Source organism: Platichthys flesus, chromosome 14, assembly GCF_949316205.1.
Source record: "Platichthys flesus chromosome 14, fPlaFle2.1, whole genome shotgun sequence".
NCBI lineage: Eukaryota > Metazoa > Chordata > Actinopteri > Pleuronectiformes > Pleuronectidae > Platichthys > Platichthys flesus.
The window spans coordinates 13,705,661-13,716,366 of record NC_084958.1 but is presented as its reverse complement, the minus strand read 5'-3'; the positions used below and the strand labels follow the sequence as shown (position 1 = coordinate 13,716,366).

At 42.4% G+C, this 10,706-nt stretch overlaps 1 protein-coding gene across 1 annotated transcript; it reads right to left on the bottom strand.

Annotated features, from left to right (window-relative positions):
* Positions 1-343: 343 nt before the first annotated feature.
* Positions 344-10,177, bottom strand: si:ch211-13f8.1 (platelet binding protein GspB). Its single transcript, XM_062403579.1, has 9 exons — positions 8,948-10,177; positions 6,502-6,574; positions 5,321-5,473; positions 3,490-4,664; positions 3,121-3,271; positions 2,614-2,833; positions 2,143-2,255; positions 1,828-2,018; positions 344-1,230 (listed from the first exon to the last, which is right to left on the bottom strand). Exons 1-9 carry the CDS (start codon positions 10,155-10,157, stop codon positions 1,037-1,039), a joined length of 3,480 nt encoding a protein of 1,159 aa, XP_062259563.1. The 5' UTR covers positions 10,158-10,177; the 3' UTR covers positions 344-1,036.
* Between the last annotated feature and the right edge of the window lie 529 nt (positions 10,178-10,706).

Genomic DNA, 10,706 nt, shown 5'->3' with positions numbered 1-10,706 from the left:
ATCCCTACAATTAGTCACGACCTTTAGACGGCAGTCACGACCATCATCCTACATCCGGTTCTTAACAACAGCCTCCCTTGCACGACCTTCCACATCCTGCTTGGTAATCTCTCCTGCGAATATAGTGATTTGAAATGTGTCCATTCAAGGTCTAATTGGCCTCCAGGTGGAATGGATAATTAAAGAAAAAAACATCCTGAGCAATTGGAAATCATTTTCCAAGTTCCAATAATGTACATGTGTCCATGACAATGTGTGACAATATGTGGCTATGTCATCATTTCTGACATAAATGTAAATGATTAATTATCAAAATGTCAAAAGAATTATCTCCCCATTTGAAAAAAATAAAACTTTTTATTTATTAAGAAGAGAATCAATATCAATTTCAGACAGCACAAGTAAAATGAGGCGACCAGGGCCCCAGGGGAAATATAATCTATCTTACAAGATACTTCATTTATTTTGTACCAATGTATGATATAGCTCTTTATTTTAAGGTTCTGGCCAAGATATCATTTGTGCGACATCGTGACACATGGCAACCATATGATCAACAAACTTTACAGGAACAAAGAAAAACTTTAAACATGTGACAGAATGTCATGGTTGTAAAATGTTATATTCTGTTAGAAAGAGCAAAATAACTCACAAGAATGGAAAAGTGCAGTTAAAATATATTCCCATCCGACCATAAGAACCAAACCTACGCACAGACACAAGTTGTGCTGTGTCTGAATCAGTGTTTCTATTTTGGAATTTTGTAAATAATGTAAAACCATTTTTGTCCTTGCTGCAATGGGCTTTGTTTGGTTTTGCATTTGGTTATTTTAATGATTTACCATGGTAATGCAAGTCCAGCGTCATACTGTTTAACATCGGTTTGCACTAAAAGGTAATCAACTTCTGACCCTGTGTGAAATTGCACTGAGATACACATTACATCTACCTAGAGTCCATCAGCAGTGTTTGCAGTGTCGAATTATAAACCGAGGCCCCAGGAGAAATTGCTCTGTGCCAGCGTCTGTCTTCTCAGTCAGCGCTGGTTGCGTCGTGCTGGCATGATCCGGAGAGATGCGGTGCTTTCCCTGGTCATGAGCCGCGTCACCTGGTCCAGAGTGAGTCCAGCCAGGGCCTCTCCATTCACCTGCAGAATTTCATCGCCGATGCCGAGGAGGCCCACGTAGGTGCCTTCGCCTCCACCGTCACCCACTTTCTCTACATAAACACCTGAAGAGGAAGACAAGAGAACGGTAATAGGAAGAAAATTGAATTTAGAAAGTTGAGGAAAGCAGGTGTCGACACACACAGGAGACAGAGGATGGCTTTGTGTTTAGAGTGTTTAGTGACCCGTGCAGCAGAAATACAATCTGTAGGAATAATATTAAATTGTACAATAATCAGTTACTATCCAATTTATATTTGTATTTTTTAAACTCATTTATTATCCTTACTGAATGTGTAATCAACTATTCCCTCTTTACTGTTGTAACACTCGAAATGTCCCCATAGTGGTACTAATAAAGGATTACCTTGTCTGTGTGTAAGTGGTTGTGCCGGTGTGTGCGTGTGTGTGTGGGTGTGTTTTACTGTGTAGGCTATTACCATGATGAAGAGCTTAATTATTAGAATGTCTGCTAAATTGACCCTGTGTTGAGATACCTTTATCTATACTCATAGCTAGTTGTTAAGCCAAGGTAAATTGATAAAATAACGGGAAGCAACAATTCTACTTTTATGGTTGGTCTACATAACATTTATTGTACAATTGCAACATAGTTGGGAGTAAAACAACTCCAAATCACAGGAAACTGTTTAAAACATTACCTGTGTCTGGTCGACCTTTGCCTCTGGAGATGACAAACCCAAAAGGACCATTTGGGGGTCTGACGAGCTCCAGGAGCAGGGTCCCATCAGGGAAGGCATGGGTGACCCGGCCCACTGGACGCACTATTCTGGAGGGAAGTATGTCCTCAACACTCAGGGCTCTTTGAAGCTCGAGCTGTGAGCTATCAGGGCTGTAGAAGCAGAAATTCCCCAATTGTCTTCATAATGAAGTAACCCATTGTAATGTGGTATAACACCACATATTTTGACTTCCTGTTTATCTTTCTCTCCTCTTTATTCCTCGATCACACCTACCTGGGAGCCAGGCCGTATGGTATATGCACCTCTCCCAGTATTGTTGAACGCTCTGTTCTCCTCTCCAAACTCTGCACTGAGGAAGCTTTGCGCAGTTGGGCCAGTGGCAGCACCTAGTGGCAAAAAAAAGGAACTGTAACAAATTGTGTTTTTTTTTCATATTGGCAAAATGCACCACATCAACTTTTGGAACTTAAACTTTTTGGCTCTAACATCCCTATAAACTCTCTAAACAACATCCGGTACCACAAACACACATGATGCTAATGGAGGCTGTGATGGCTGGAGCAGAAAGTTGTGTACATTTGTTTGGCGTGCTACTGCAGCTGCCATGATGGCAATAAGCATGGCTGGCAGAGAAAATGGAAGGAAGCATGACATGATTATTTGGATTGGCATTTTTTTAATTTGCAAGATAATATAAAAGGTCCAAATTTAACAACAAGGCATTATTAATGAAGTCTTGCTCACTGTGTGCAGGGTCTGCAGCGAAGGTGTCCTCTGTATGCGGATGATAGGCTGCGGTCGGCGTGTGGGGCTTGGGGAAGTAGAGCTGGGCCGGGGCATGGTGGGAACACTGAGCTGCTCCATGCTGTTTGAGCGTCGTCCTTTAACAAGTCTACCAACACTGTTCAGACCAATGGAGGAGAAGAAGCGACGCAGGAAGAGCTTTGGCCGCCCGTCTAGTTTTCTGTAAAGCAACAATAGATGGTTTAGACACAATTACAGAACCAACTACAGAGATTATTGTGATTAAGGTCTTATCATTCTGCTAGTTTTTAAAATAACCAGAAGAGGGCAGGGTTGGCCTGATAGTCACATTACATGTTCAACAGTAACATCCTAGGGACTGTGGATCAGGGTTGTAATCTCCTAACTGCTAACACTGGCACGCTCAAGTCATTTTGGGAACAGCGCGGGTGGGGGCGAGGGATTTATGGTTTTAGCTATGACAGGAGCGTTGTTATCTTGGCTTACCTGGACCCGTCAGAGTTTTCCTCCCATATGGCCTCAGCTTTCAGGTGTTCTGCTCTCAGCAGCTCAGCTCTCAGGTCCTCGGCCCGAGACATGGCCTGGCCTCGCAGAGCTGGTCGACAATCAGGACCAGAACTAGTGTCTCCACCTAAACCTGTTGGTAGAAAAACAGGATGTACTCAGTTGATGTGAAATAATCATTCTGTTGTGTTCTGCTCTGTCACGTTGTATTTTGTCTTATTTGATAGTCTGATTTTTGCAGAAGGCAAAGTTCTACCTTCACTTTTACTATGGTATTTTAGTAAAAAACCTAAATGCAGGAAAATAATATTATATAATAATAAACTCTTTTCCATCACAGTGACCACTCACCTGTTCCATCTGGAGTGGCATCCCAGAGTTCAGCAGCAGGCATGTCTGTGTTGAATCGGGCTGGGGAGTATCTCAGAGTGGAGGGTCTGATACAGGCCACTGAGCTGCTCGATGCGGGCGCCCCTTGTGTTAAAGACACTGGGGACTCCCTTTTGGCGTCTGGAGAGTCCAGGAGGGTTGAATGCTGCGCCCCGCCCTCTCCTCCCTGATTTGCTATATGGAACTGGACTGTAGATTGACTAGCAGCCGAGCGATTCCTCGAGCTGGACTTCAGGGCTGACTTTATAGGTAAAGATGGGGCTTGCGAATCCCTGGGTCCACCGGATGCCCCCAGCAAACCCGGCTCATGAGTGATGGGGCTGCCAGGGGCGAATGAAACAGCCCTGCTTGAGTTGACCCTGTTCCTGGGATTTGAGTTACGCCGTTGAGCCCATGATGGACCATAAGGGCCATTGCCAGACTCCAGACGACTTTCTCCTTTCCTGCTCCTTCTCCTAAGTTTCCCGAATCCTGACGACTTCCACACCGTGCTAGTCTCCTTATTTTCCCCCAGGATGAATGCTCCAGCAAAAGTGACAGTAAGAGGAGCTTTAGGACGAGTACTTGCCTCTGGCTTGTCTGGAGGCACACAGCGAGGAACTGGTTTTCCCCGAGGCTCCTCTGGGTTGTCAAGCTGCTCTGGCTCAGTGTTCTGTGGGTCTGATGGTGATAAGACTGGCTGAGGTTCCCGGACAACAGATCCACAGGCCTCACATTTCTTCACCAGCACTATAATCTCCTTAATCACTGTTGTGGTTTCACTGCTAATATTTACATCTTCTCGTGTCTGTAAGGGGGGCATGGAGACACTTCTGTTACTTCTGCTCTTCTCTGAACCACTACTGCTAGAATCTGTATTGCTTTCTTTACTCTTGGACTTAGGGACCCCGGTCCTGCCACGCTGTCGGACTCTATCCAAATACCGAGACTCTGCCTCTTTCTCTGATTCATCCTCAAAGCGTACCCGTGTGGGGGAGCAACCGTACCGTCTAGATCGACATCCTTGTTCACCAGGGGAAGTGTCTCTTGGAGTGGGGACAAGGAGGGGGCCGGACACAGTTTGAGCTGTCACATCTTTAGCTTGAATAGCTTTCTGCTCTGGTGTTGGGCTGGGAGAATCGATTTGCTGCTTCTTCCTGCAAGAAACAACAGAGCAGGGCATATACGAGAAAATCTAAAGAGCTGGATTCAACTTGTGCACAAGTAACTGATGAAAATGGGTCAAAAATAAAACCTGAAGAGAAATTTAAATGATATATAGATATATAATTAAAAAGTATATAATTTCAAAGCAGCAGGGGATCAAATAAATAATTGATTTATTAAATTGAAAAATGTATGTGACAGGTATGTCTCTGACTCCATATATCAGGTTTTGGTCATGTCACAACTGTAGGAGCCAGTGCAAATGCTCAAAATTGTAAATGAAATGAATACTTCCTGCCGGAGAAAAAGAGAATTTCAGGAACATATCTGCATAATGTATACACTATTACATAAACAGAATAAACCTGAACCTTGTCAGAACGGTTACAAAGCACAGTCAGGTTCCAGGGCTTATTTTCAGTCATACAACATTAGCTTTGCCAAATAAAAAGGAAGGATCGACAAAGCAGGGAGGAGGAATGTTGAGTTGCAAAGGAAGTCATAGGGCTGGAAGCTAAGTAATGGCATTCAATCTAACACCTGATAAGCAAAAGGCACGTTTTACTTTCTTCACACTCATCACTTAACATCTAACTTGTGAGAAGGCCGAAGTAATTCCCCACACAGGCATCTGTAGACGACTTACACAGTGGATCTCTGATCGGAATGAGAGCGTCTCCTGGGCCGATCTCCTTTAATGTGAGTGGAGCGGGCCTTGATTCGTGCCTGCTCCAGGAGGCGCTTGGCTTGCTCATGTCTTGGGCTCAGGGGATGCTCGTCACTGATGACAAGAAGTGACCTAACGATCAAGAACCAGAGAGAGAGAGAGAGTGATGCATTATTATGGAAAAACTTTGGCAAAAAAAGAGCGATGGGAAGGATAGCGTTGAATGCATGATGAGACAAGGTTATATTATCATCCGTCTGAATGAAACGGAAGGAGTCTTCAAATGTGCAAAGCTTATTGTGTACTACATATCCAGCGGCAACATATTTCCCAAAGATTAACTTAACGCAGAGTGAATCCAGCTGTTCTAAGCTGCCTTATGTAATATCAGATAGATATACTGAGGGGAGTGGCTCTGGCGGTGAGCAGCAGAAACGTCATGCATCCATCTATCCTCCTACCCGGCAGCTAAGCTGCTCTGTATTGTGCTTCATCGTCTGTACTTGTCTTTATCCCCTGGCCTAGTGATAAAGATAGCATGATACACCAGCCATGTGGATTATCCCTGTAATGGACTGAGTGTGATTCATTTTCTCCTGTGTGTCAAGAGGAGAACACTGTGTTGCAATAGATTACACTTTTTCCTGTTAGTGTTTTACACCGACAAACAAAACAACGTGTAATTAGCAGCTTGTTTTAGTATCTAAAGCAGCTGTTAGGTAGGTATAATGATGATTATCAAAAAAAAGGACTTTGTAATAGCAATGGGACTAATGGGGTGAATCAGTTCAAATAATATAGGAAGTGAGACTTTATGTTGATCCTTTAAAAAAAGGGTTTTTACTGGTTTGCATCTTCAATCAATTTATCGGTTTATTTTAGTATTATCCCTTTCAATAAGTGCAACACTTTGCAAATATCTTGCAAATGAGAGCTTAATTTATAAATTATACTGGAGAAGATTTATATATATTATTCTATATTTATATCGGTTTATATTTGTAATATTCAATGCCCACAAGGCAGGTTGTTTTGCTTCAATCTAGGTTCAAAAGAAAATATAGTCTTCATTTCCCAAAGTGAGGCTGTGAGAGTGGATATAAGTATTGAGTTGAGTGTCAATGCTGCCAAGTGCATTTAAGAAGCATAGCATTGCTCACCTCAAATAGGGTTCAAGTTCCTGAGCAAGGATGGATGAGTCTGAGCTGTCCGAAATCCCATGGGCTCTTGCGACTGTCATTAAAACAAAAGGAGGAAAAGTACAAACCTTAGCAGATGTGCTGATGCAGTGAGTTGGAATTAAAATGCCAGATGGTGTGATTGTGACCACGTTGATGTTAATTTAGTGTTTAAACAATGTACCGATGTAAATGCTTTTAAAAAACATGCTCCAAGGTTTTATGCACAGGGGTCATGGAATTGCTCCAATCTTTGTCTTCCTCATACATTTTTATAATAGTAATTGTGTATTCTGTTCTTTATTAATGTAGTGTAGTGAGTCTTAAGTGAAAAGAGTTCGGCTAAAAGCGATAATTAAAACAATTGGATGTTTATATGATTATAAAGATGTTCATACACTGCAATGCCATTAGTTTCATTGACATTCTCATAGCTTATCTCTGAATGACCCTTAATGTCAGTCACAAAAACAAACGTTATGCAACCACTGAGCGAGAGATTTCAGATTTAGAGATGAGGGGAATATTCACTGTCATTGACACATACAAACACACAAACACCCACACAGATTACACAGTTATCCTTATTACCAAAGCCAAGAATATTATGTTTTTGTCCTTGTTTGTTTGTTTGTTTGTTTGTCTGTTAGTCTGTAGAATTATGAAATAGCTACCAGTTGAATTACCACAAACCCTGATGGAAGGATGTGGCATGGGTCAGGAAAGAACCCATTCGATTTTGGTGTGGCTATAGATAAAGGGGCATATCAAGGATTTCTTTTCACTCTCTTTAACATTGTGAGAGAGGGCCTAATTCAACATGTTTGTGGATTTCTCAGAGAATAATAATAATAATAATGTAAAAGACTGATATTTATGAGTTTGTGCAAGCTGTGGCAGATCCAAACAATCTAGTGAATTTAAATGTTCTTTGAGAAGGAGACTGTTGGGCCTCGGGGGAGGCTATCTACTTAGTGCCATTCTAGTTAGCACTTCACTTCCTTTCATTGAGGATCGCTAAATCAAAACCTCATCACTAATCTTAACCATAACCAATTCATGCCTAACCCTAACCATAACCTTAACCTAATCACAATTGAAATCTTACCCCTAACCTTAACCAGGACCTCAGAAATTATGTTTGTATGTATAAAATATTAAAGATACAAAGCATGGGAAACATCTAATCTGCTGCCCAATGAATAAAAATAAGACCCATGAGCACACAAACAGAGATACAGGTCACTTCCCCCACTGCTAATAATAGCAACATGCTCATGCACATCTGCACATCTGACATCTGTTCAACGCCGGCCATGTCAGCCAGGTTACATAGTGCATTTCCATACAACATCACAGGGAGGAAAGAAAGGCTTGAATGTGGCACTCAGGCCACAACATGTGGAAAACATTCTAACCAATGAGGGTGAAATTAAACTCACATTTTTAAAAGCTTTACAAAGTTGTTTTGACAAAACACTATTCCAACACTGATTTCTCCGTCCACTCCAAATACAAATACACAACCTTTAAAAGCTTTGTACCTTTTCACAAATTTTTCATCCACCTACATTGTGCAAGTGGCTAAATAATGAAATTAAACAACTACCATATGCGTGGGACCCTTGCTTTAATATGCACAAGTCTTCATTTATCCTGCATTAGGGGATTGCTGTCCTGATTAAAATAGTGTATTTAAGGTGTTAATGGTTCTTTTCTTAGTTATTTTTTCACAGGGACACAACTGAAACCATATTGCATAGCAGTTAAGGCTCTTTCGCTCTGGAACTGTTTTATTACCAACGTGTATTTTATTTTATATTCAATTCATTTTGTATACAGCTTATCCTCTGAGGGTTGAGGGGGGATGGAGCAAATCACAGCTGACATTGGGCGAGAGGCGGGGTTCAGCTGGACAGGTCATCAGTCCATCCAAAGGCCGAAAAACAAGAAGACAAACAACCAAACATGCTAACGTTCATGTTCTACGGTCACTTTAGAGTCTCATTCAAGAAAGCTGCATTTGGGAGGAAGTACCCAGAGGAAACACACACAGACACGTGGAGAACATGCAAACTGCACACAGAGAGGCTGACTGTTAAAATCATTGTTATTGCCTCTAGTTTTTTTATTAAAGTGTATCAGTATAGTATTTCATTGCTTATTAATCCAGATTCAATGCAACTTTAATCTTTGTTTTGAAAATTGTGTTATCATTATTATGATCACAGATTTTACAATAAATTTCTACCTTTGATTTGTAAATGTAAATTAAAACCAATTGAAGATGGATCAAGCTTGTGTGTATAACTTGGTTTCAAGCGGATCTCTCTAACATCTCAAAGTTTTCCTCTCTGTCATTACACTCAATATGTAATGCTAAATAATTAATAGATGTATAGGCCTATATGTCGTTCAAGAAACATACCTTTAGTCTCCATATTGTATGTTGTGTCTTCAAGGCAGCTGCCACTGTCCACTCCACTCTGCTCTCTCTCCTCCCTGTAGTTTTGTTGTCTCTCCCTCAACCTTGCGTAAGCCCTCTGCTTCACCTTCAGCTTCTTGTCGGGCGAGAGCACCCCACATTGTGAAGACATGCTCTCGCAGCTGTCTGAACTGCACAGACCTTTGGCAGGGTTTGCAGCATCTGCCTCCTTCTGCTCACACCTGTCCAGGAAGCGCTCCACACTGTCAGAGTGCTTGAACTCTGGGGATGCATCGCTGTCATCCGGCTCATCACCCGCACTGCTAATGTCAACAGTCTCGGCTGGTTTAGACTTCCACTGAGGCTCTGTCCGTGCTTCTGTCTGAGTATAGTCCTTCAGAGGTAGCGTGGAGGGTATGTTATGAGGGCCAACACCATTCAGAAGCAATGTTTCTGGGCGTACCACTCTCCAGAAGCCCTTGGGCGGTGCCCAGTGTCTGGTGGATATGTAGGATTTGGAAGAAGAGGAAGAGGAAGATGATGTAGAAGCAGGGACTGTGGCAGAACTGGAGGAGAGCACAGGTAGTGGTGGAGGAGTCTGGGATGGGTCATCCTTACTACTGCTTGAGTTATCAGACAAAAGACTCTCTAAACTGGTACCTGCCAAGAGCCCAGAAGGCCGGCCTGCCAGAAGACTGACCTGGCCTTCATTTCCTTCTGACTGCTCTTCTTCAGTTGCCTCTACCTCCTGGAACAGCTGCTCCTCTTTTGCTTCAGCTGGAGGGCTGTGGATCTCAAAACTGACTTGCACCTTAACCTCCTCCTCTTCACCACTACTGCTCGAGTTCTTCGCAGCCCCTGATCGCCAGGAGAGAGCAGAAAGAGATATCGGACCCTTTCCTCTGGGCCTCTGTCCCAGGAAGACCTCAGATGAAGTCTGCCCTGCAGGACTGCTGAGCAGCATGTCTGTGTCTAGCCTGTCTCTTTCCCTCTCTCTGTCTCTCCCTTTTGTCCTTCTCTGTATGGTTGACTTCACCTTGGTCTGCAGTGCGTGCACAGCTGAACTCTGAGGAGGAGGTAGCTGGGAGCTCAAAGAGATTGCAGGGAAAACAGGGACAGGGCCAGTGATGAGAGCCCAGTTAATGGGTAGACTGGTGGGTAAAGGGGAATTGGATTTTGCTTGGACATTATCCTCCGCCCTCTCTTCCTCCATTGGCTAGTCATGCAAAGAAAAATCCAGATAAATCCTATGGATGAAAAACAAATTCACCTATTCAAATGAATGTATATATATATGCAACTAAAAGCATGTATCTTACATCTGTTCTACATCTCTGTTACCGGTTACTTTTTATCTGATCTGCAGAGTGAAGAGATATGTAATGTGGTCAGTCACGTTGCCTTATCCACTGATTACTTTGCAGTGCACAGGATAATCCTTCAGAATGAGAATAAGCAACTGCTGCCTGCAACTGAGCCCCTACTCGAATAAACAATACAGTATAAGTGTGTTATGTTGCAAAATAAACTATATGCAACGAAGCGAAGCCTTACTTAAATGTAAACCAGCCATAAATTCAAGGAAAGTGCAATTTTTCGTAATTATTTTACCTTAGGGAAATTAGATATGCTTTTGAAATGCAGAACATCAACATTATAATCAAATGAATGTACACGGCACATTATACTGAAGATTTTGACAGTGCATGGAAAGCACCTCTCACCTGGGCAGGATATTTAGTGAAGATGTTGTCTTTTAACA